We start from the raw sequence: 27,064 nt of genomic DNA, 5'->3' as shown, positions 1-27,064 counted from the left end.
TGAATTATTTAATATTTAAAATAGTAATAAGAGCTCATTAGTGAAACTTCTTACTCTTAATAAATAAGCAGCACACTCACCAATAATATTGGAACGATTTATAATGTGAGGAGAACTGGGTTCTTAAGGGATAGCTCAATTAAGTTTTATTGATTACTATTATTTACATTAATAATAAATAATTTTAATTAAAAATGTCGGATCACAAGTCACTGGCACCTAAATAAATGTGCATTCTGAAGTCACTCAATGTCTGTTAAGTTACACAGTTCGCACTCCTCACTGGAGCTAGGCTCAACAGAGGTTCACCCCTTTCCACACACACACAGTCCTTCGCCACTGTTGAGGGGGTCTCTCACGCTCTTCACCAATGTCGCACTTCCCTTCACTCTGAATCTGCCCGGAACTCCCGCGAAGGCCGGCGTCGAGGGTTAAGTACTCAGGGGTGCCCTTCTCGAATTGACGAGAGCGATTCTGATGAGTCCCGTCATCTGGGGCCGACTTGATGCCCGAACAGTCCAGAAAAGAGCTCCAATTCGCGCTAATTCATGAGGCGGCCCGCGGAATTCCCAAGGCCGCTCAGCGATAGATAACTGTGCAGAGGCAGGACGATGCATGGGCAACGGAGGGGGGGGGGAGGTGTAGCGACGACCCTTGTAATCCGGCCAGGCACGCGTGGCATGCCTTACGTCAGTGTACGGCACGTGACACAGCCTGTGACTCAAATACCCGTGCAAGGCCGCCAGCCAGCTCCAAACCTGGCGTGTATCGTGGTCTTGCATTCTTAACAATATAGAAAGTTTACATTCTTCCTGGAGTGATAATCATAACTTTCTTATTTGCACTCAGCAAACGTCTGCATACATAGTGGCTAAAATGTTTCCTATGACAAAATAATTTCTTCCTAACCTGTTAGGATAAAAATACAGAATAATGTTTAAACTTAACTAAATTAGTTTATTTTGGTAAATGCTGATTTGAATTGAGTTAGAACTTCGTTCAAAAATTACTTGTGAGTGATGACATTTCTGTCAAAAATAGGTTTTACTGCGAGGAAAAATAAATGCATATATTTTCTATTAAAATTATTTATTAAACTATAAAACACCTGTATTAAACATTTTCACGTTTGGAAAAATTAAGCTAAACAGTAATATTTTATCACAACTGAAACTTCAAAACAATAGAGTATAAAAGCATCAGCAGGTACAAATCCAACTAATGTTAATACAATATCATAACATTAATAAATAATCACACATAGTTAAATTGAACACAAATTCCTTATGGTAGCAATGTTAAAATAACACACACTAAGTGCATATGAGACTTCACCTAGATTACAAAATAACCCTAAACATAGTGCACTCTATGTTTTTATTGGCATCTTGCTGTATAAACAAAGAATTTATTATTTAAATGGTAGCAATCAGCAATTTACTTGAATTGGTCTATGCTAAAAGGCTTCAGTCACTAAACTTTCAGTCTAGGAAGACAAATTCTTAAGGCCATGTTAAAAAAATATCTTCACAAAATGTTGTAGGTGTCGCCCAAAAATGGCACAGGCCATCAGCTGGATATAAAGCAGGTTTATGCTGTGTCCATTTATAAGTGCATGCATGACCACTCCCTAACCCTAAATAAATTCAACACAGTTACTTTTTGGCTCATTTTATTTGGATTTTATACTTTTGCAACTAAATTTTACTATGGTTTTACAGCATTCTAACAACGCAAGTTGCCAATCTGGTTCGAGACCTCACACAAGAACTATTGAAAATTGTGTTTGAAAGACATGTCCTTGAACAGGATTAGAATATAGGCCAAAATAACGGAAATATGAGTAATAAACTTGGAAAATATCACTACAGACAATAAAATCGGGTATAAGTGTGTAAACTTGAGAAATTAAGTATTGTTAATTTGTTTGGGAGTTGTGTAATCTGGGATTGACTGCAGTTGGAACAAGTAACCACTTTTAAGTTTGTCTCCAGGATGTCATAGTGCACGTGAAGGACCTAAGCCATCCGGACATGGTGGCCCAGACAGAGACTGTCCAGGAGACCCTGCAGAGCTTGCAGGTGCAGAAAGAACTCGTGGAGAACCTTGTGGTGGTTGGCAACAAGACGGACCTGGCACCCCCTGACGCCCTGCGCAACGAGCCTCCAGACACACTACAGGTCTCTGCCACCACCCATCGGGGTAAGCTAGTCAGCTGCACAAAAAACAAACACTATGTCTCTCTCCTTTGCGGTTCAGCGAGCCAACCTACGACCACCCGGGGGTCTCTGTTCTCAGGGTTGACGCAGTTATGCGAGAAGCTGGAGCAGGTTGTCGTAGCTGCTACCAACCGCATGGTGGTGGTGATGAAAGTCCCGATGGGTGGGGCTGAAGCTGCGTGAGTATTATTTAATTTACTAGCGACCATAGGTTGACTGTGCACTACAAAGTATGGTAGGATTATGTTTCTAAATTAAGGTGTAATGTGTTACCTAATCAAAAAGCTTTGTCAGCGGGGTTGAATATCCTAATCTAAAATATTGACAGAACATACCCTCTTTTCTCGCGTAATCGTCGCACCCATATTTTCGGGCATCAAAATTTGGATAAAAAAAAACTTCTCGCGTAAACGTCGCATTATGTTTTTGGTTCCGCTATTAGATTCCAAGCGCTTTGTGTGGGTATTTTTTCCGTATAAAACTATGTATTTTAAAATAGAAATCTAATATTTATTCTGACATTACCTCTTATTTAATTAATGTAAATACAAAGTTGTCTGATGTGTAAATTTTCTTTTAAAAACGTTTTTAAACTTTATAAATGCAAGGAGGATTGCAAGGGGAGAAGGGAAGTTTGTTTTACAGTTACCAGGTAGTTTATGAGGAAACTAACTAGGTGTGTGCAAATACTCGAAATTGCAAATATTCGTGCAAATCAAATATTTGATTTGATTCACATTCGAAACCAAATTAGGTATTTGAAAATTTCAAATATTCGAAAGTTTTCGAATGTATTAAAATATTACTTTTGTTCGACAAAAGTGTGATACAGTAATATGTCAAACCTCGAGAAATCATTTTCCCGAGAGACTTAATGGAAGAAAAAAAACTGTAAGCGGATCTTTACTTACATAAAATTTTAGGTTAGGTAAATGGGCATACTGAGAACAGTTATAGCCAATGTAGCGTGAAAATTATCATAAATACTAACGATTTTACTGCAAACTTTACGTGATGTGTAGCATAATTAATTTATTATATCCAGTTGTCCTTAGCATAATTTTTGGGCGAGCCATGTGCCATATAAAAGTGTAAAACTATTTAAAACAATGCCAGCGCATCAGCTTTCAATAATAACCTTTAAGAATTAATGCACACATACTCTTTGGTTACCATTCTATTAATTTTACTAATAAAAATCTAGAGAATTTTTTTAAACTATAGAAAAGTAGCCATCATGGCTACAGCAAAAAAGAAAACGTGTCAGTTTGTGGTTATGGCCAACAGAGCGAAGTCACGATAAACAAAATTTATTAAAAATTATTTTACCTTGACACGTTTGATTCCAAAAGACTCCGAGAACGGAATATTTACCGTGCTTACGAGCAGTTCTAATAAACAACTTTCAATATATTGATTGGTAATCGCTTGACTATTTATTGCGGAAAATAAAACTGATACATCTAAGATCTGTTTACTTTCATAAACTTTTTTTGCCGTTTTTAATTTTCAGAAGAAGAAGTGAAGTTGAGAACGTTGTTTTTCTGCTTCTGGGAACATTGTCACTTCCAAGAGGCAATGCCTGGATCCAGAACATGTAAAGGAATTACAGTAAAATACAGATATAACGAACTTCACATTAACAATAATTTCACTTTAACGAATGGTTTGAAATTCCCCTCCAATGACTGTACACATACAAGGTTAAAATATTTCAAATTTAGGAAATAGATTTTCGTTACAACGAAAGCATTTTACTGATTTTCTTCGTCAATATCATTCGCATTTACCGAATATTTCGTCTATGCACCAAAATATTTACTCACTGTCGTTCTCTTGGCATAATTTTAATGATTCAAGCATTTAACGGCTTTATTTTGTTGTCTATTTACATTGAAAACGGCATTGCAAAGTTTGATGTGCATTTGTTTTCTTTTTTTTTTCTACCCAAGGTATGGCCAACTGCTTTTACTCACGGCCATAGACTTAAAAAATACGTTACTACGTAGTAGTAGGAACTGTTTGTTTGGATGTGCGCACTTCACTTATTTTATTTGTGGCGAGATATGGCCAACGACTTTTCCGTAGCGGCAACATTTATGAAAAACTGACACAAAATTAACTCACTGGAAAACTAGATGCCGCTAAAACTGGCATTATCAGCGACTCAATGGTTTCCATCTTCTGCACATATCGTTCAATCTTTGGCCTGTTCGGTTTCCGTTTTCATTATTGATTGTTTACATTTTGTTGCCATCAGTGATTTTCAGTGACGTGCGGTATGTATTTATTTATGCATTTTTTTATTTTTCTAACCAAGTTTCAGTTTAATTTTTATCATCATGGACGATAAAAAAAAAACGGAAACAGTATTCTTTAAAAGAAAAAATGGAAATCTTGAAGGAAGTAAACAAAGGCACAAAAAAATTGCACGTGGCCAAGCAGTTTGGTTTGGCACCCTCTACACTCTCTACAATACTGAAAGAACGGGGGAAGATTGTGAAGATGTATGAACAATCATTGCTCAGTTCCAATCACAAAAGACTGTGGCAAGGCACAAATAAAGGCCTGGAAGAGGCGTTAAACAATTGGTTAACTGACACTAGAGTGCAAAACATCCCAGTTACAGGCCCAATGCTACAGGCCAATGCCAAACAGTTTGCTTCTTTGATGGATGTTCCCAACTTTCAGGCAAGTTCTGGATGGCTGCATCGTTTTCGGGAACGTTATGGGATATCTTGGAATGTTGTATCAAGTGAGGAACGAGATGCAGACCAATCAGCTGCAGAAAAATGGAAACTAGAAAAACTAGATGGAATTTTGGAAGCATACTCTCCTGAAGACATCTTTAATGCAGATGAAACTGCTTACTTTTACAAACTTCTTCCCAACAAAACAATGTCGCACAAAGGAGAAAAATGCTCTGGTGGCAAACGAGCTAAAGATAGGTTATCAGCAATGTTTTGTTGTAATGCTACTAGTACTACAAAGTTACGGCCCTTAATTATAGGAAAGTACAAAAATCCTAGATGCTTAAAAGGTGTGGCATCTCTTCCTGCTGACTATGTCAGTAGCAGCTGTGCATGGATGTCGAAAGATGTATTTTCCAACTGGCTAATTAAAACTGATAAAGAAATTCAAAAGCAGAATAGAAAAATTATTATTTGGGTGGACAACTGTGCTGCTCACATTGTTGATGTACAGCTTGAGAACATCAAACTGGAATTTCTGCCTCCAAATTGCACATCAGTGTTGCAACCATTAGACCAAGGTATAATTCAGAATGCCAAAGTCCACTTTCGAAAACGTCTTGTCGAGAGGATACTAATCAACATCAAATTGAAGCTGTCCACCAACATCGATGTCCGCCAAGCAATTCAACTGATAACTGGTGGTTGGTGGAATGTGAAGAAAGAAACCATCGTAAACTGTTGGCAGAAATCAGGAATAACACGGGTGAGTGGCAGCATTACCCAGGGCGAGACAAGTGAACCAAATTCTAGTGAAGAGAGCATTCCTGCAGAACTTTGGCAAGAAGCTGCTGAAACTTTGCAGTTTAAAGTTTCCTTTGAAGAGTATGTTTCCTTTGAAGAGTATGTGTCCGTTGACAATGAAGTTGAAACATTACCACATTTGACTGACAGTGAAATAGTTAAACAAGTAACCCAAAAGGAGGCAGCAGACAGTGAATCTTCTGATGATGAAAATGAAGAAGAGCCAATCACCTCAAAAGAAGCTGTAGTTTCTTTTGAAAAGTTGTCGAAGTTTATTTCCAAAACTGAAAGTGTACCAAATAATGTGTTGCAGTCATTACATATTATGGAACAATTTTTACAGCAATCTTTTATAAGTAAGAACAGGCAGACAAAAATTTTTCAATTTTTTGACCAAAGTCTGTGTCTGAATAGTTATTTTAATTCACAGGATTTATTATTTCATTCAGTATGAATGTTGATTCTTTAGGTACTCGTTTCTTATTTATTAAACTAGCAATTTTTTTTTAAATTTGTGATTAGATATTTCATTATACATAATTGCAAGACCATATGAATGCAGCTTATGTACAGAATGTTGTTTCATACATATTATATTCTTTTACAGAGATTGAAATTATTTAATGTTTTTCTCAAAATAAACCACTAACCCTGTAGCATAATGCAGCTCAAATAATTGATGATTATAAGGTAGGTACGTACATAGTTCCATTTTGTTTTGCCATTGCATTCTGTAGTATGGGAATAGTATATGTACGTTGGGATATTTCAGTTTAAAGAAATTTAAGTATAAAGAACAAAATCTCTTGCTTTATAAGACTTTGTTATAACGAGATTTTACTGTAGTCTTTTTGCACTGCAATTTACGTAATGTTGATGGCAAGGTGTAGGCTTGGCTTTTGATGAAGACATTTCTGTGTCACTGATTGTGTTTTATTACTAAACCATTAGAAGAGACATAAAAATTTACATGTTACTTGAGTAGGTAATAAAAATGTATATAAAACTAAAGAACATTACTCTTTTAAACAACAATTTATAATATGCCAAATTTTGACTGTAATTATTCAGATTTATACTTAGAACTTAATTAGAAAATATTCACAAATTATTCGCTATTTGCAAATATTTGTAATTATTTTATTCACATTTGATTTGCATTTAAAAGTCACATTCGCACAGCCCTAAAAATAACAAGTTATACAGCTGAGTTCAAACAGTAAGGTGTGAAGTATGCAGAATGAAACGGAAAAAATGTGGCGGCAAGAAAATAAGATACGAAAGCAACCACTGTCAAGTACTGACTGGTGCAGCCAAACATAACTCCAGAAGGTGCTGAAAGATAAGCGAGCATTTCGAAGAATGAAACAAGGATAATATCCAGAAATAGAAGCGGCCGTGACCGTGAGTGACTGGCAAAGAGATACGGTACGGTAATTTATTGTACACATCGCCTGGGACACGAGTTGTGTTTACAGCACTTTAGTGCAGACTGTACTGGTTGGCCTTGACAACTTCCGCTGGCTTATCGCTGCGCGCGCGCGCACACACACACAAAAAAGCAGCTGCCTAGTGCCTTGCTGGTTGCCGCTTGGAAACAAAACATGTGCTCTGACGGGGAAAAAAAGCCAGTAACTCAAAATAACACAATGGTTATTTAGTATGGAACGCAAATTGGTTAGTTTATCACATTTTATCGCTGGTAAACGGCTATATCGTTAAAACGATTTTTCATCATCTCTAGTTATAACGTTAATCTTTTCGTCTGCGTCGCCGCGGTGTACTGCTTACAAAAATGTAGCCAGTGCTCGTTGCAATCATTAATGTTTGGTTATGTTGCTTCCCGTGTAGAGCGCACACACGTAGCAGAATATTGATATCTCGCCGAGTGAATACAACGCGCGCTCTCTGTCGAGTGCAGAGTTAACTACATCTGATGGCCCGCTCTCTTTCGTGGTGTGTGTACTTACTACGGCGATAGTTAGGCGTTCGTTCGGCTTGCATTTGGAACATAGATTTTGTTTTACTATTTAAAGTTGAAAGGTTTTTGTTGCACGACTTATTAATTTAAATTGTTCGGCGTGCTCTTTTATACTTCACATTTTAAATAAACGTAATACCATGAATTGGTTTTGTTTTTATGAATACCTTTATCGAACAAAAAAATTTTTTTCACATAATCGTCGCACCCCTACTTTTCAAACTTGATTTTAGAATAAAAAGTGCTACGATTATGCGAGAAAATACGGTATTCAACAATTTCCAAGATGTTGATTTATGGAAGCAAACAACTGGCTTCAATTCCACTGTAATTCATACCATTATCAAAATTTAATTTTGTTATTCCTAAGAACCATTTTTTTAATACTAATGTTAAGAAGAAATTAGATGATTATCTGAATCTCACTTGTGGTAAATTGTTTTAAATGTTTGTTCATTTGTAATATTGTATTTGTTTTCTTTTTTAAAATGCCTTATTAAGTGCCATCTTGCAGGTGGCTGTACAAGGAAGCAACAGTGGTGGATGTGAAGGCAGATGAAGATGACATGCAATGCATGCTGATGAAAGTGGTAATTTCACGGGAGAATATTGCCAGGTTCAGGCGGTACTTCATTGAAAATTAGTTTTTCAACTGTGAATATTTGTAGCAGGAACAATAGTGCATGTAATTAGTATTGTGTAAATAACAATTGTGACTGAATTACTAATTGAAGGTTTTTTTCTGTGTTATCCTAGTACTACTTTACGAATCATTACATGACATTTTAACGTACATGTAGGCACCTGAAACATTTTCTTCTGCGACTAAGACTAAATGTTGTTTGATATGTTTCACATAATGCACACATATTGCTCTTTATTATTTTAGTATCAATCAAATGAATGCAGTGAAAGAAAAAGTCTCCATCTATACAAGCAAAAATTAACTATAAAGATACACATACAAATATTTTTTAAAGACAGTGTATGTTCTTACTACACTTTTCATGATTTTAATTAATTTACCACAATTGCATTGCATTAACTGTGCCTAGGCACTCAAAAGGAAAATACATAATATAAGAATTACAAATTTGTGGTGGAATTATGGTAAAGTGGGGCACTTTGAAGTCATATTGAACAAATAAACATGCCATCTATATTTTTGGTGGTTAACCAAGGAACAGGAAACTGGGGGGAAAAAGCAGAACTGACACACAACTATATATATATATATAGTTGTGTGTCAGTTCTGCTTTTTCCCCCCAGTTTCCTATATATATATATATATATATATATATATATATATATATATATATAGTAGTTGTGTGTCAGTTCTGCTTTATATATATATATACTTTTGTGCTAAACAAACTATGCAGCACAGTAACTCCTATGTAATTTGTAGGGACTGTGAAAACACTTTGTATTAATGAGAGTTTTGTATTAACATATATATATATATATATAATACAAAGTGTTTTCACAGTCCCTACAAATTACATAGGAGTTACTGTGCTGCATAGTTTGTTTAGCACAAAAGTATGCTTATTGTATAAAACAAAGTGGTTTTTGTTCCAAAAATAAACACTTGCATAAAGTAAAAGATGGTTAATACTAGACATCTGCGAATTGTGATTTTTCAGTTCGAATCGAATTCGAATCAAATTTCAAAAAAATTCACGAGTTTCGAATTTTTTTCGAATCGAATTTGAGAATATAAAATGAAAATTGAAAAAAATAAATAAAAAAGCGGGAAAGTGAAAATAAAGGGAAGACCATAAAAAGTATCACATTTTACCTTATTTAGCATGTTTGACTTTCAAGGATAAATATATTAATAAAAATATCACAGCATAAGGAAGTTGTACAAAAAAAAATAACAAATTTACCATTTTTATCACTTATGCATAGTACATTTTATTCTAAAATCAAGTTTGAAAATTAGGGCTGAGACCGTGGGTGCTACTATTATGCAAAAGAAAAAAACACATGTAAAGTAATCCATAAAAACAAAAACTATTAATGGAAGGTACGTTTATTTAAAAAATAAAAAGTAGACTTTGCGAGAGCACGCCAAATAATTTAAATTAATGAGTGATGCAATAAAACCATTTTATTCAACGTAAAAAAAAAGAAACCCGTAACAAGAACGTGATTTGTAACTATACACATAACGATCGTTCCTGACAGAGCGCGCGCGTACATGCTGTCTGCGAGCTATCGATATCGATCTTCAACTACGTGCGCGCACTCTATACAAAAATACAGGAATCAACACAACGAAACTGGCGCTGCTAACGTTTTATAGGCGGTATAAAGCGACTCCCGAGACGATAAAGATGAAGTTTATAACTAGGGATGTGCGAGTACCTGATATTTTCCAGTACGGTTCGAATCCACAATTACCCGAACCCGGAATCGTTGTTGTACATGGATTCGAACAGTATTACGAATATTCACAAAAGTTATAAATTAATTTAATACGGCTCAAAAATTCTAGTAGTAAAAAATAAAATTAGGCTACTACAGTAGAACCTCGATGATACGTTCCCGTTTCATTACATTTTTCCGTGTCATACGCCGATTAATTTTGGTCCTGCCGAAAGTACTATAATTATAATGGTTTACTTTCCCGGAACATACACTTATAAAATCATTAATTTCCCGTTTCATACGTTTTTACGAAGCGCAAAAGCCCTAAGATTCACAAATTTTTTTTTTATTCCTCATAACTCCGTTTTAATGCTTTTATTTTGAAAAACGTTCATTGTTTACCTTTGCAAACGCAAGAAATAACTTCATCGCACCATAGATATGGATAGTATCAGGAAGACTGTGCACTTCGCTAGTAGCATCTATAGCCAGCACCGAAGCGAGACTAGTGGCGCAAACTAGCAATGATTATGAAAATGGTGCACGTGTTTTACCAAGGCACGGATCTCATATTTTGTGCATTCATTAATCTTTGAACTAAATATACCCGTTTGTTATTATTTTCTTACGATAGGATTGTTTTGTATTTTACGTTTCTCAAATTAAAATTTTATTGAAAATTGTTTAGTTGCTTAAAGTAGTTTGTAAAATAAAACAAACAAGCAAAAAGTTATGATTTTTTTTACAATAGCCTAATTTATTTTTATTTTTAATTTAGGCTTGGTGACTTTTCCCCCTCCCTCCAAGAAAGGACTTCATAACATTTTGTAAGGCCATTCTTTCTCATGTCAGCTTTACTTGATTATGGACTGTATTTTACAATTCTGGTGGTTTTATTATATGTATATAAAATGATGAATTCATACCTTTCATTAATATAATGCAATTATTTACACATATCTATTTATGTTTAATCTGACCTTGTGCTGGTATGCGCGATTGGATAAAAATTATTATTGCCATTCCCTTTTCATACACTTTCCTGCATCATACACCATTTTTGTGCCCCCCGTTGAAAAGTGTATGACGGGTTCTACTGTATTACGTAAGTATTTATAATATGATCATGATGTATCAAAGAAAGATATGTAAATTAAATAATTAACACAGTGACGTTAAAAGAATTTCAAGATTTTGAGGGCTTAAACTTTAATTACGAATTTCGTCATATAGCAAACTATAAACTAAAAACAATTACATACCTACAAGAAAAAAAGTCTTGGCTATTTAAATGGTTTTGTTTGCTGAAACGTTTATAAAACTGAGATTTCCCTGTGGCGTGCAGTTTATTATGATTGAGTTGGAGAATTGAATATGTTTTGGTTTTCATATTTTAAAGTGTTTATTATTAAGTTTACATAATTATAAACATTCCAATCTCAATGTAGTAAATAATTGCCAGTAGTTACAATTAGAAAAAAGCGTAAACACATTATTTTTAAATTAATCAATTATTTTTAATTATTCTGTGCTTAATATTCGGATTCGTATCTCAAATATTGCCAGGGATTCGAATCGGATTCGAACAGAAATGAAAATCAAGGATTCGCACATCCCTATTTATAACTTTTAAAAAGTCTTTAAAACACGATTTACACATCAGATTTCTTTGTAATAGGATTAATTAAGTTAGTATGCAGTTTTATCAGAACGAACGGCGTAAACTGCGTAATGCAATAGGCGCGTGCATGCAGTCTACGAGCTATCGATATCGATCTTCGACTACGTGCGCGCACTATACGGGAATATAGGAATCAACATAACCAAACTGGCGCTGCTTACGCTTTATAAGCGGTATAAAGCGACTCCCGAGACGTTAAAGATGAAGTTTATAACTTTTAAAAAGTCTTTAAAACATGATTTACACATCAGATTACTTTGTAATAGGATTAATTAAGTTAGTATGCAGTTTTATCTGAACGAACGGCGTAAACTGCGTAAAGCAATAGGCGCGTTGTAAACAACGGGAATTTGTTGCATTCAGTGGCGTAGCCAGGATTTGTGTATGGGGGGTGTTAAGAAGCATGGACACCCCCCTCTCCCGTATTAAAACGGGGGGTCCGGGGGTCCTCCCCCGGAAAAATTTGGATTTAAAGGTTTAAAATAGTGCTATTTTAGCAGTTTTCGGTACTTAAATTTAAATATTGTAATGGTAAAATTTTTATTAATTTTAATATGAAATTTGTTTGAGTGATGAATAAGAAATTAATTAAAGATTTGGTGCTAAGGGGGAGGGTTTGAACCCCTAAAACCCCACCCTGGCTACGCCACTGGTTGCATTACATCAAATGAGGTTAAAACGGGACAGAAATAAAATGGTTCAAATAACGGGAAAACGTAAATAACGGTAACGTAAATAAGGGGTTTCGCTGTATAATTTTTGTAAGTGAAAGATGTAATCGTCTTGTAAGGAGGTTAGGCACTGACCTACCCTAACATTGATTCTTTAGCGTGGGGTTTTGAGAAGATAAAAAAATATTTATTCTTGTGTTATGTTTTGTATGGAAATATTTGTCTCTGCATTCCTTAAATGTTTTCTATAACTCTTTTGTTTCTGTCGGTGATTTCTGGCAGAGATGATTTATAAATTTAAGTTTAAGCCGGGTTTTGGGAAGAAGGAGTAAGGAGGGGCCGTCCAGCTGGCGCCAGGTGTTTGAAAGTGTTGTAGTGTGACCTAGTTAGCTGTGATTGGCCAAGTGACGTTTCACTTTATTTGAGACAAAATCGCTGTATGCTGCCGCCATATTGTGCCGGAACTATTTCTTTATAGGTTGCCAGAAGTTATTGTAAGCTGTTAAATAATGGTAAAGTAAATGTATTTGTGGTTTAAAATCTTGTATCTTTTTTTGTTAAACTTATTTTATTTTGAAGTGTATATTTGGTTGAAGTAAGTGCAGATATTGACCGCGGAAGGATGTGGAACTTTGTCTTTGGAGGGAGAGGGAGGCTTGTAACGGTGATTTTTTGGAAGTAGCTGTGAAACAGGTGGTGAAAATAAAGTTTTTCTTTGTAGTTGGGCGTTATTAAATTATTACTGGAGAGTTACCCACTACATATTTTGGCGCCCGAACAGGGACCCGACGAAGTTGAGTACTCGGGTAAACAATAGACAGTGTTGAGTGAAAAAAAAAAGGGGACAAAAGGAGTTGTTTGTGAAAAGGTCGGCGTCGGCGTGGCAAATGCAGCGGAAACAAAGGGCGGTGTAATCACCTAGGGAGCGTGACTGGAGGTCTGCAAAGTGCAGAATAACGAATGCGGCGTAAATAGTCACTCGCGGTGTAATCACGGGAGGAAGTGTGATTCTACGTGTGAAGCCCAAGTGTCTACAGCGGCAGAGACGACCACGTGTCTACAGCGACCGAGGCGACCACGTGTCTACAGCGGCATAGGCGACAGCGTGGGACAGCTCGCAGAGGACAACGGCTTAGGACACTCCGTGGACGACATGGCGGCATTCGCAGCGGTCACCAGGGAACCCATCAATTAAGGTCGGAGATACACCGTCACACTCCCCTACATACACAGTATCAGCAAAGTATTTCGACTCGTCGGTTTGTGTTAATAGCCTATTGACGGTGTTATATTTTTCTTTGTGAAGTAGTTGTGCACTTTTGTTATGTAGGGTCTTTGTAAAAAAAAAAAGCATAAAAACGTGCAAAACAGGATAAGGTGCAGTGGTGTAAGTTGGAACTGTACTCTTTGATCATTGATTAGCTGTACACGTTCGAGATCCTGTGTGGTTTAGTGGAAGGGAAAATGTTTGTTTTTTGTTTTGTATATTTAGAGTAACTGGTGTATGAGTAAATAATATCTTTGTCTTTGAACATGGCGCCAGTAAATACTCGATCAACTGGGGCACTAGCCAGTAGCGCAACAGGCGCTAGTTTGGAGGACCTACCACTAGTAAGTGTTGGGGTGCTAGATCAGCAAGGGGAAATAGTAGAGCAAGGGGAGGAACAATCTGTCGGGGACATATCCACAACACCTCCGCCAGCAGGGGAGAGTAACCAGGATCTAGCGTCACTAATTAAAGAAATGTTTGCGGTACACCATCAAAAGTTGGAAAATTTCAAAGCAGAGATCAGGGGGGATTTTGCAGAGTTTCGCTCGAGGCAGGAGGTTTTGGAAGAGCGGTATGCTGGTCGTTTAGCAGAAGCGGAAAACCAAGTTTCCAGCCTAGTCCAGGAACAGGTGGCCATTAGGGAGCAAATAGCCAAAGTGGAGGAGGAAGTAAACACTCACCAACTTGATGTCAAAAACATAGAACATCAGCTGACATCCCTAGAGGGAATGATGGCCAGCAGCCGAGGGGAAGTTTTGCTTGTTAATCAAGAGCTAGAGACGGCTAAAGCAAAACTATCAAGCGAAAGTAGGTTGCAGGAGGAAGCCATGGCACAAACTCACAATGAGATGAACCAGTGGGGGCGAAAGATAGACGGGAACGAAACCAAGATAGGGAACCTCAGTCAAAAGTTAGCCACGATAGAGGGAGAACTTAGTGCTGGGGGGTGTAGTGGAAACGGTATGTGTCGAAATAGGCGTCTCACACAGCCATATCAGGACCGAGACATCCCTAAATTTTCGGGGCAGGATAGGGTACACCCAAAGAAGCATCTTGGCAAACTACACAAATTTTTCGCAGTTTATGGGTGCTCGGAAGATGAAAAACTTTTTGTGGCAAAGAGATCCATTGTGGGGACAGGTGAGAATTGGTTGAGGCTAAGTGAAAACCGCATTACCACGTTCAAAGAATTCGAAAAAGAATTTACAAGTGAATACTGGGGGAAAAGGGTGCAAGGGATAGACCGAGCGAATCTGTATCAAGGGAGATTGCTACGCACCTATTGCCATGAGCAACACAGCAAGTGGGCTGAAGCTGTACCACTATTAAATAGGTTTTTTAATGAACACATTCACAACAGTACAGGTTTTTCACCGCAGGAACTTACCAGTGGCAAAATTCAGAGGGACAGTCTAGCCCTAAAATTTAAGTTTCCTAGTGGGGAGGAGGGTCAGACTAGTGACAGGATTGAGGAAGTTAAACTGAAACTTAAGCATGCAGCATTGAGGAGAGGAATAAAACAGAGAGTTATAAGCAGTAACTTCAAGGTAGGGGATTTGGTACTGCTGAGAGTTTGTGGGAGAAGTGATTTTATGTTAAAAGAGATGAAAAAACTGGGACTGCTATATGAAGGGCCGTTCAGGATCACTAGGGAAGTAGGAAAAAATGTCTGGGAGATTGGACACTTGACTGGTGGCGGGGGTGTTCGAGGTAGCTTCAACCAATATTTGTTAAAGCCGTACATCAGTGAAACATAAATGCAATCATGTGGCGCCATTTTCAAGCTGATTGGAGTTTCGAGAGTTGTTTCTTGTTATATTGTTTGATTTGATGTTTGTCGTGTGGTTAGTAGAGCTGGGCCGATCACCTATTTTGCCGATCATGCCGATGCCGATCATCTGCTGCCGATCTTGCCGATCTTCTGAGCCGATTAGAGCCTTTCAAGTACCTCTGATTACACGTTGCTTTTGACGGATCACTATAAACGGTGAAATATTCCCAGACAAAACTACTTTTCATTGACATGATTAGTTAAAAATCACGACATAAATTTCACGGACTAGCGATTATACAGGTAAGCCCGGAAGGTCTTGTCAAGCTTCTCAGACACCAGCGTGCAGCTGGGTTAAGGCCAAGGTCATGTGACGTAACATCTCCCGAGGCTTACTGCGCCTTGGCAGCAGATGGATAAAAATAGTAAACTCCCCATTATTCGTGTTCATTGGGACCCGCCGATGCCCGGATAATTGAAATTCTGTAAAAAAATAATAATAATAAACCCGGATAATCGGTTAACGGTAAGGGCCGCCTTCGAATTGTTGTCTCGGCTTAAAAAAAATACGGCACTGCCTAGCTATTAGTTCACTGTCATTTACAGCAGCCGAAGAGAGAAAGATAAGATAAGATCGTGCTGACCTTGTACACATAAATTTTGGGTAGCTCCCCACCCCCCTCCACCCCTTCGACCAGCCGAATGCCAGACAGACACGTCACTCGCCAGGCGCCTGCCGTGCGTTGGCGGGCGGAAAGTAACTCAGCAGCACGTGAAACAACATTCGAACAAACGGGAGACCGGAAGCAGAAGTCAGGACATCTCCCTCAAGTTTAAAGAGTGACAAATGTGACAGTTGAAAGGGGGAGGGGGGGGGGGGCGACACAAAGGGTCGGTACAAACAGCGTTGCAGATTTTGGCGGCCCACGCGATGGCTTGCATTGTTTGCCGGCCGCCGGCCCGCGTGAAGTTAATTTTAAGCGCTGACAATTTTAGCTTCTCTTTTTTTTTTCTGCACTTTTAAATCGTCCCGGATTATCCGATTCCCGTATTAGCGCGTCACGGATTAACGAGGTTCTACTGTGGGAAACAAAACTCTTCATCAACCAGGTTTTTATACAAAAGAAAGTTAAGCTCTATTTCCCGCTAAACAGGATAAGAATATTAATTTCGCTAAACAAAACATTCAATAGGCCATATTTAGCGAGAAAAAACTAAATAGATGAATTCCTGAAGAGTAGTGGTTTACTAACCACAAAACTACTAGCGCCATTAATCCGTACGAATTCCGTCGCGCGACGCGCGTCACTCTAATCTCTGGCGTCACATAACCAACCTAAACAACAGTCGCCATTCGCCATTCCGGTAATATTAACCGTAAATGGTAAACAAATACATAGTTTTCGGTTCGTAAATGATAAATGACTTTGCAAATAGTATAATGGAAAATTATTTTACCGAAAGTACCGTAAATATACATGGAAATTGATACTTAGGTATGTAACTGTTCAATGTTTTTAAAACTTACGGTATTTGTTTACTTTATTGGTATTTTTTTTTCGTGTGTGGTTAGTTTTAAATTATTAAATCCTATTATTTTTCGATGAATAATCAAATTTTCTTCCCGAAAAGTACCGTAAACAAACATGGAAAGTTGTTAGGTATAGGTAATTATTCAATGTTATAAGTTTGCAGTAGGAGACCAATGATCGGCTCAAATAATCGGCTACGTTTTGCAGATCATTATGATCGGCAAAATTAACAAAATCGGCCGATTATTACGATCGGGGATCGGCATCGGCCCAGCTCTAGTGGTTAGTGATGTAACGGGATAACCTGCATAGCATGTTGGCTTTAAGCAGGAAATCTCTTGAAACATTTTGGGACTCTCATGAGGGGGTTGTTGGTAAGAGCCAATATGGGTTTATTTTATTGATGGTTGTGTACAAGTAGATTTGTGCTAAGGGTATATTCTTGTTTGTTTGTTAATTACAAGTCTGTAATTTTGTCTATTGGGATTCTGTGACTTGTTATTAACAGTGTTAGAGAAAATAATTAAGTAAAACTGAACACTTGTAAATGGCTATCTTGTTTTGTGAGGTAAGTGGTGTAAAAGCTGGAAGGAAGTAACTAAGGGAGAATTGGTTGCCGGCTTGCACATACCTCAGGCAAAAGTTAAATTTGTTTACTCAAACTCCATTTAACTTGGGGGGTTGTAAGGAGGTTAGGCACTGACCTACCCTAACATTGATTCTTTAGCGTGGGGTTTTGAGAAGATAAAAAAATATTTATTCTTGTGTTATGTTTTGTATGGAAATATTTGTCTCTGCATTCCTTAAATGTTTTCTATAACTCTTTTGTTTCTGTCGGTGATTTCTGGCAGAGATGATTTATAAATTTAAGTTTAAGCCGGGTTTTGGGAAGAAGGAGTAAGGAGGGGCCGTCCAGCTGGCGCCAGGTGTTTGAAAGTGTTGTAGTGTGACCTAGTTAGCTGTGATTGGCCAAGTGACGTTTCACTTTATTTGAGACAAAATCGCTGTATGCTGCCGCCATATTGTGCCGGAACTATTTCTTTATAGGTTGCCAGAAGTTATTGTAAGCTGTTAAATAATGGTAAAGTAAATGTATTTGTGGTTTAAAATCTTGTATCTTTTTTTGTTAAACTTATTTTATTTTGAAGTGTATATTTGGTTGAAGTAAGTGCAAATATTGACCGCGGAAGGATATGGAACTTTGTCTTTGGAGGGAGAGGGAGGCTTGTAACGGTGATTTTTTGGAAGTAGCTGTGAAACAGGTGGTGAAAATAAAGTTTTTCTTTGTAGTTGGGCGTTATTAAATTATTACTGGAGAGTTACCCACTACAGTCTATTTACATTACTTTAAAACATTGGTGGCGGGGGGGATGTCTTATATTAGTGTATCTGGGCCAGATTTTGCAAGTCAAATTATTGTAAAATGAATTCGATTCAAATTGTCGAATCGAATATCAAAAAATTTGAACTCGAATTCAGAAATTTTGAATATTCGCAGAACCCTAGTTAATACATATATCCCACAATAATGTAGAGAAACAATTTGAAGTTTCAACTAAAATAATACTGGCTTTGGTGCTGTGTAGGTTGGGCAAATTACGTTAATATTTTTTGTAGGTAGGTAATTTCTAAAACTTTGCTTAATTCCTGTCTTAAATCTATTAAATGTAGTACAGCAAAAAATATTTTTTTAAGCTACAGGTGTAGCCATCTAGAAATTGCATTTTACACTCCATATAAAAATTACATATTATTGTGTTGTATAAAATTATGTGCAAGTTTTCTTGGAGCATATGCTATTTTTTTTTTAGGTGTGTTATGCACGTACTAAAATAGAAAAATATTATTAATTTTAGAAATTATACTCAAATTGCAATTAAATTTTGTTTTAGTATGGTTTTTTACAAACCTTGTTATTGCAAAGTGGGAAAATTTGGTCCCTTCAGGTTTTGTGTTATTGAGGTTTTACTGTAATATTTTTGCGTGACAAGTTCTGTTAATAAATCACTCTCTCAACACCTTCACAATGCAAAACACTTTACATCTGCAGACCGTGTTTCCAAATAGTCGTTCATCAGGAGATGTAGCCGTTGGGGGCAGGTGCCGCGAAGCTGCTACCACGCCTGCCAGAAGTCGTCCCACCACCAGGCCTCGGGCACGCACAGCCTCACCTCTGTCACCGCGTCCTCCTGCAGCTTCTTCATCATCGCCATCTCCGACAGTAGCCACTCCTTCTCCTGCCGCAGCGCTGCCACCTGCTCTGTGGTGGCGCCAGCTGCCTCCTGTCACAACCACGCAGCTGCCCAGCTCTGGCTCACAGTCACCGTCACTTCATGATAAACCACATTTGTTCATTCGAAAATAATGTGACAAGATTCCAACAATGACAATGGAGGAAATTTAATAAATTCATAATTCAACACTGACAAGTCTGAGGTTAACTCGGTAAATTATTTCTCTTGATATTTATTGTGTATATCTAATATGTAATAAGCTAATTAATTATTATATTAATAAAATTTCAACTTAGTGAAACAAACATTTTAACGGTTGGATGTTTCAACATCATGTCCACCGTTAATATTTTTCATTTCTTGTACATTACATATTTACTCATTTTATTTTTGACTGTTGACACCTAGATTTAGATTTGAGGGGTGGGTCAAATGGCAATACTCTTTGGGAATCGAATTCAAAATTCAGATTTGAGAAAAATGGGAAGCAACGCAATACTAGAATTAACACATTAATTTTATGTTGCAGTGCATAGTTTTATGACATAGGTATTGCATGACTATAAAAAACACTTTCATTGCTCTTACCATGCAACTGCACCCATGTCAAATAATTGAATTGTCACAGATCCTAAAAATACAATAATTAAACAATACATTAATTACAATTTTTAACTAAATCAATTGTTTAGCTCTCAGATTGGGTTTCACTTTGACTGAGCATTCAACACCACCTAAAAATTGTAAACTATGAAAGTTACAGAGTTAAAGTAACTATATCTTAGTAGCGCAGACTTTGCTCGTTGTCGTTATGAATGACTCACCCATTAAAATTTTCAGTGATGACGTAATGAGTGTGGAGCGTCGAATTGAAGTCAGTATGAGCTGTAACTCTGAACGTAATAGTAGATTGATTTGCATGATTTAAACTTTAAGTTCCTCATGAGTGAGCATTGAGTGGTGCTATTTCTGTGGAATAACTATAAAGTAAGTTTTGAGGCCATTAATCACAAAATACCTCAAAAAAACACGTTATGTTGGAGAAAAGAAAGAAAAATAGCAAAATTGCCTGAGCAGAAGCAATCAAAAATGCAGAGAATGTAGTAGGTATCGTATGAGGCAAAACATGGCTAAGAGAAATGAACCAGTGGGGCAAAACAAGCCCCAGAAAAGGCGTGACATTTGACCTCGAGCGAGCCTCAGTCGTCTACTCGTGAGAAGCGATGGGGAATGCTGAAAATTGTTTGGTAATGGACGTGGATATTTTCTCTGATGATTCTGTTGTTGATACGGAGTCAGATGAGCCAGTGGTTGTGAACAATGGGCCAAGTTTGTCATGGTTTGGTGTCATAATTTTTCTGGCTGTCCGCCCAACCATCAAGTAAGATGTTCGTCGAATTCACGTCAAAATATAAAGCACCATCGATTTTGTTAAATTATTTATTTCATGCACAACATTCCTAATCAGGACGTTGGAAATTCATGAAACAACCCCCTGGCAGCTGTAGTCCAAAATACTGCGTACCCAGAACTTTTTTTCACATAAAATTGTGGCAGTGAAATGATAAGTTTTATTTGGGAAACTTAAGAGTTAATTTTCCTTCCTCCACTGTCCACCAGCCAAACAAAAGCAGAAGGCTGAAAGACGAGCTCACCTTCTGCCTGCACTTGTCTAGGTTCTTGTCGCTTGGCGACGTGCTGCCCATTGTCCTGGAGAGACTGGAGTTGGCCGTGAGGAAGCTGTGCTGCAGACTGTTGTTCACAGCTGCCGTCTTCCCCAACTGCACAGTCACCACAATCCTGGATGTGCACAGCTGACACCATGCTACACTGCAGCATGTTCAGTTAACTGTCGTGCATCTTTCGACTAGTACCAGCCTGCCACTTCTTGTATTTTCCATGAGAACATTTACAGTTTTTAATTCATTGCCAACAGCTAATCTGCATTTTTAAACTTTGTTGTCGTTCCTTATCTTAGGGCAATTAGACTTGTCTGGATTGTACAGGACATACATTGACTTATTTTTCATATTTGCACAGGTTTTTTAAGTGAAACTTCTTTGGGTGCAATGATAGTAAAATTTCAATTACAATTTCAAGGCCGAGTTTTAGTCTAATGTTTCCGTGAAAACATTTTTTTTTAATGTTTCTGACACCACATATATACAAAGAGACAGAGTACTTACGAGTTGAGGTTTCAATTGCCAGATAAGTTTCACGTCTATCACATGTACCGAGTTACACGCACATTTTTTTTTTACTGTAGAATATTTTGACTAAACTGCACAACTGTGTAAAATACCACAATTAAGCACAAACAGCTTTAAGAGCTCATATTCTAAAACGGAACTGCATCATCAGTACCAGTTTTTAATATCTTAAGCTTCAGTACACCTCGACAATGACCACTCACGTCTTGAAGCAGCCTCCAGACGACAGAGTGCAGGGCCTCCTGGCTGGGAGCGGGGGAACTCGCGACGGTGCCTTTCTGCTGCAGTGCTTGCACATCGATGATCAGCAGCCCCACCAGGCCAATCAGCTTCACTTGCTCGTTCTGGCAAGACAGCAGCTGCTGCTGAAGCTCCGCCTCCTGCGTGTGAGCATGCCTCTACTGTAAGATGGCTTGACTAGAAACATCGTGCTTGAAAAATATTTACATTATTCTTTAGTTTAAAATTTTATTAAGTTATACTTCTTTAGGAATGTTATGAAAAAAATGATGAATTAATTTTTTAATATGCACACGTACCATGCAACAAAATTTTCACAAGATGAAAAAAAGGCTATATACAAATAAAAATTATATATGTGCTTTTAAATCATAAACTTTAGTAATTATTATTGAAGACTGGTTCATATAATTAAAAACATTTATATGATGTGAATATTAGTTATAGAAATTGTGTTTATTAACATTTTTAACTGCATTTATACATGTGAGGTTAGGTTCCAAAATGTGTAATTAATTTGCATTATAATTATTACATTATTTAGTAAATAATAATTATTTCATTAATAAATATAATTTATCTCAATTATTTTACTGAATTAAATAACTAATTTTATACATGTGTTTATATTAATATTGTATACCAAGTGTTTATTTAATTTTTTTTTATTTCATTGAATTTATATACATATTACCAACCTTATTATGATATCTATCCAGTCCTTTTATTATTTTATTTCTAGTAATAATTTGCATGCAAAATTAGTTTTTTATTACACCAGTAGGTAAAACATCTACTGCGTGTACATAATAACATACAAACATTTTTTTTTGTAAAGTATCTACCAATATTCTTTAAAGTGATTTTGATTGAAGAATTTTGTACAGTAGAGTCCCGCTAATCCGAAAATCCGCTTAATCCGAACAGGGCTTGGACGAAAAAAGAAATACGTATTTTTATAACAATTATGAACCTTGAAAAGCAAAGAAAAACAAGTTCTTTTTCAAGTAATGTCTTACGTTTATTAATATGTAGCCTACATAAGAAAATTATGATTTATCTATTTCTCCTTCAACTAAAAAGAAAAAATATGACTACGTACAAAGTACTTAAATATTTACGTATTTATATTATGCTAAATACGCTAAATAATAAAGGTGTGTTTTGTGTCTGATCTTTAATATTTGACACATCAGATGTTAAATAGCCCACGCCTCATAAAGACCATAAATTCTGCCTAATCCGAATTTTCGCTAATCCGAACAGGGTTCGGTCCCAATTAGTTCGGATTAGCGGGACTCTACTGTATTTAAAAGGGAAAGAAAGGAACTGAAAGGCACCATAATAGTATCAACAGTTTTTACGCCATAAGTATTTGTTACCTTTTAATATTGAAAATTTACCTTTGTTATGAAAAAGATCATAATATTAAGATATTTACAAAGCGAATAACATAATGTCTACTATCAGTATTATTACAGTTGTAATCATTACCAAAATTTAATACCTGCAGCAAACTGTTATTAACTTCAGACATTTTATTAAATTATTAACTACGCTTTACGAGACCCACTTTTTATATAAAAAAATGATCATTGTTACGGTCAAAAAACATTTACACCAAGATAGCATCTATCGGTTCTTATTTCTTCCCCTTAACTATCTTTCCTAACTGCTTATTACCAACAGACTGCACATTACCTACAGACTTCAAAGTTCTTAATGACAGTGCATAAGTTGTGCAGTTCACATGACAAAAGGTGATGGTTTCTGTTTAAGATTTTTCAAAACATGTCATATTTTCTTAAAGTATTTGTATAAGGATGATAATTTAATACGCATGTGTGTAAGATCTTAACAAAATACCAAATACGTAGCTTCCCAACCTTTTTTAATAAAAAGAAAATTATTCACTTGCATTATTTAATAATTTTCTTTTCTGATTTCACCTTAGTTTTTACAGGTCGCCATGTGGTCGGTGCAAAAAAATACAAGAAGACAATTAAAATTAAGATGTTTATAACGTGCGCGTACTCCCATACACGGCCTCATTAGGGTGCGTTTCCAAGATCCAAGGCACTTAATCGGAACTCAGGAATAAGGCCTGCGCACGTGGCAGCACAAGTGATTACTTAATAATGTTAAAAGTCTTGTTAAGAGTTAAAAAATTATTTACATAAACAGTCCCCCGAACAAGGCAAGCCCCGAGGATAACGTAAAAGAGATTTGAAGTAATTAAGCACAACGGAATTGATGGTCAGCGAACAAAGAATGAATTCCCCGGGTGTAGAAGGCAGCGTCTTACCTCGGTCGTTGGTGGCATGGAACTGCTGAGCGAAGGGCTCCCTCGGAGATTACCGTTACACCATTCCGATTAAGTGCCTTGCAATCTTACATAAAGAAATACAAACACACTTCTAAAATTAAGATACGCTCTCCCACAGCTCTAATTTTATTTTACATATAGTTATTAATTACTTAAATTTAAAAACATGCCGACTTCGTTCACGTTCGGATCAGCTTGGGTTCGCCCGGCAACGTCTTTATCTTACACACTTAAACTTACATGCTAAACAAAACAAAAGCCCTCCCGCCCGTCAGTGGCAACACAAATAAATGGGGAAAAAATAAAAAGCTATACAATATAATTATTACAAATTTAGGGGGACATAGCACTGCCGCTACAGTGCCCTCTTGAGGTAGTTCGTGGCGCGCTATTCAGACAGACACACACACACACGACTACGTACTCATGACGGTGCGACTGCCAGTGCTGGAAGTGGGACGGGGGCCCGGTTGACACACACACACACACACACACACATACACCCACTGGATACACACAAACATAGATATGTATATATATACATACACACATAGACATACACACACACACACACACACACACAAACCTTTGAGTTGACAATAATTTTGGGGTCTAATGACCATGTAATGATAAACAAATTTTCTGAAAGTCGCGCCGTGGTAACGATTACAATAGGTAGTTTTTATTTGAAATCTACCTAAAAACTGGATTAACAGAAGCCTACCTACAGAATACAAGTTTATCCGCAAGATTTTTAAATATTTATATTTGGTCCTCACTTTTTACAGATTGGTTACCCCTGGTCTAGTGGCTTTGCTCTTATCCTGAATTCTTTTATAATGTTTAAATTTTAAAAAATACACTGTCCCTTTTATTGATAATTTTTATTCATCCCACATTGGCTTTTTGGTTTCTTTAAACAAAATTAACTCATCAACCAAATGGGCACATACTTAATTTTTTTATATAAAAAAAAGCCTCACTGTACTATTGAAGACTTCAAATTACAGAAGTAAGAGATGATTTTGTATAGAGTGTATAGCTCAGAAGGGAGAAAGTAGAAACAGTTGAGGTTACCCTTTCCTTGAAGTTTCGATACAGACTGGCCGCTCTGCTAGTGCTGCGTAAAAGTCCTTTATTGCTGGAGTCCATTTGACCAATCGGCAACGTCTAAAAACACAGTAAAACTTCAAAATAATTCATAACTATGTTGCACTATCCTTAATAACAGTTACATGCTATAGGATAACTATCATTAGTCTAAAATTAAAAAAAAAAATTCCCTGAATATTGTTACGATTTACCGCGGGGTTCGTAAAGGATAGCCCAATTAATAGATTTTACTAAACACTACACAGGTTTATTTATGGCCACTACTTATGTCACAATTAATCTTCTAAAATGGCATATAATCAAATGCAGTTAAAAAAATGTTGCTTCCCCAGTCACTCGTTTTTACACACCGCAAACCTCGCTGGGCCGCACCTCTGGCGCAACTCTTGCTGCAGCACCCCTCACGGTACTCAGTCGCTGCACTCCGCCGCTGCCGTCGCAACTCCCTTCGCTGAGATCCCACTCGACGCCTCGCTCGAAACTTCGCTCGGAACTCCGCCGCGCCCGTGACACTATCGCCCGGAACTGAACTCTCTGCCCTGGAACCTTCGTCCAGGGACTTCGCCGCTCTATCGCCCGGAAAATCCGCCGCGGGAAAACTGCAGACTCCATTGAACTCCTGCCCTGGAACCTTCGTCCAAGGACTTCGCCACTCTGCTGCACCCTCGGCACTATCGCCCCGGAAACTCCGCTACGGGAAAATTCCCACCTGAACTCTGACTCAGCTCAGCTCAGCTCTCTCCCGAGGCTGCAATTCTAGTTTTATATATCAGCCGCAATTTCCAGAATTTACGAGTGCGGCCGGGGCCAGTCACATCAATCCGCGCCGACCCAACGGCAGAAATCTCTTGAAAAACGTGTCGGCAGCTTGCGTAACTCCATAGCTGTCAGGTGTCAGTTACGTGTCAAAGTCAGGGTGCCGCACAGGTAGTGGTGGGAAGGAGGGGGGATAGCGACAATCCTTGTAATCTTCCAGGCGCGCGTGGTACGTCTCATGTTGCGGCAGCCACCAGCCAGCTCTGCACCTGCATGTTTCGCGGCCTTGCTCACGTTCATAACAATATTAAACTTATTATTTAATTTAACAATTATTTTTTTTATTATTTTACAATAATATTAAATTTTTTATTAATTTATATTTATATAACATTATCTCAAATATTATTAACAAAGGGTATGTAAAAAAAAATACACTTTTATAGTACCTATTGTTCAATAAACATTATATATAAAAGAATTGAATTTTTAATTTAAGTAGCATATTAATAGACATTGCCTTTGTGGGAGGTAAGACTCAAATTTAGATTTTAAATTATGTACTACTTTTGTTATTTCCACATATTGGTTTTCACATCCTATCCAGATATACATCCTTACAGACATTAAAATTAAGGACGGAATCTCCGTGGCCTAGGGTAGTTTCGGGATGGAAGGACGGGTGCGGTGTCTCACCTCCGGATCAGCGCGACACCTGGTGGCGGAGGAGTGGTGGCTGCCCGCGCCGCCACGGCCCTGCACGTCCTCCAGCATGGCGCCCAGCAGGCCGCGGCACTCCTGCAACCGCTCCGCCACGGCACCGGCGCGAGTCTCGCTCGCCCGGATCTGCACAGCACCGACTGCGGTCAAACCGCTCCGCCGAGCCCCAACACTGGTCAGGGCCGGTGCAAGGTAAATAGGCGCCCTAGGCGAAAAATCCTTAATGCCCCCCCCCCCCCCTTCCCCCGCCTCCGGAAACCCCAAAAAAATTTTCCTTGCCTCAAAATACATCACGTAAGCCTAAGATTTTGTCAACAATAAAATGTAAGCAGGCTTGTGTTTTTTTTTTTAATTTTTTACTTATTACAAATCATAAACAGGTCACCGTGGACTTTAAATAATTACTTATATCAATATAAACATTCCAAACTGTTACAAAAATCCATTTTCATCTAGTTTCAATAATCGTT

The 27,064-nt window shown here is 37.5% G+C and overlaps 2 protein-coding genes across 2 annotated transcripts in view; one reads left to right on the top strand and one right to left on the bottom strand.

The window, feature by feature from the left end:
* The window catches only part of LOC134534303 (putative GTP-binding protein 6), a 35,278-nt gene extending 26,856 nt beyond the window's left edge, over positions 1-8,422 (top strand). Inside the window, exons 7-9 of the mRNA XM_063372675.1 lie at positions 1,995-2,202; positions 2,299-2,398; positions 8,209-8,422. Of these exons, the coding sequence (XP_063228745.1) occupies positions 1,995-2,202; positions 2,299-2,398; positions 8,209-8,338 (438 nt within the window). The 3' untranslated portion in view covers positions 8,339-8,422. The remainder of the gene's footprint in view (positions 1-1,994; positions 2,203-2,298; positions 2,399-8,208) is intronic.
* A 4,549-nt stretch (positions 8,423-12,971) lies between these two features.
* LOC134534309 (uncharacterized) lies at positions 12,972-26,820 on the bottom strand. The gene is made up of 5 exons (XM_063372688.1): positions 26,571-26,820; positions 25,083-25,175; positions 21,643-21,819; positions 20,885-21,010; positions 12,972-19,277 (listed from the first exon to the last, which is right to left on the bottom strand). The coding sequence occupies exons 1-5, from the start codon at positions 26,646-26,648 to the stop codon at positions 19,110-19,112; spliced, it is 642 nt and encodes a 213-aa protein (XP_063228758.1). The 5' UTR covers positions 26,649-26,820; the 3' UTR covers positions 12,972-19,109.
* Positions 26,821-27,064: the final 244 nt, after the last annotated feature.

This window comes from Bacillus rossius, chromosome 1 (genome assembly GCF_032445375.1).
Source record: "Bacillus rossius redtenbacheri isolate Brsri chromosome 1, Brsri_v3, whole genome shotgun sequence".
In the NCBI taxonomy this organism is placed as follows: Eukaryota; Metazoa; Arthropoda; class Insecta; order Phasmatodea; family Bacillidae; genus Bacillus; species Bacillus rossius.
Note: the sequence above shows the minus strand (reverse complement) of the source record. Positions and strands in the feature narration are given on the sequence as shown.

What these genes read in the sequence shown, in the direction of transcription:
- LOC134534309 (XM_063372688.1), bottom strand. Translation starts at nt 26,648, where the DNA reads ATGCTGGAGGACGTGCAGGGCCGTGGCGGCGCGGGCAGCCACCACTCC. An exon ending in ATCGAAACTTCAAGGAAAGG is followed by an intron (nt 21,820 to 25,082) that starts GTAACCTCAACT and finishes GCTCACACGCAG; the next exon opens with GAGGCGGAGCTTCAGCAGCA. An exon ending in TAGACAAGTGCAGGCAGAAG is followed by an intron (nt 19,278 to 20,884) that starts GTGAGCTCGTCT and finishes TGGTTGTGACAG; the next exon opens with GAGGCAGCTGGCGCCACCAC.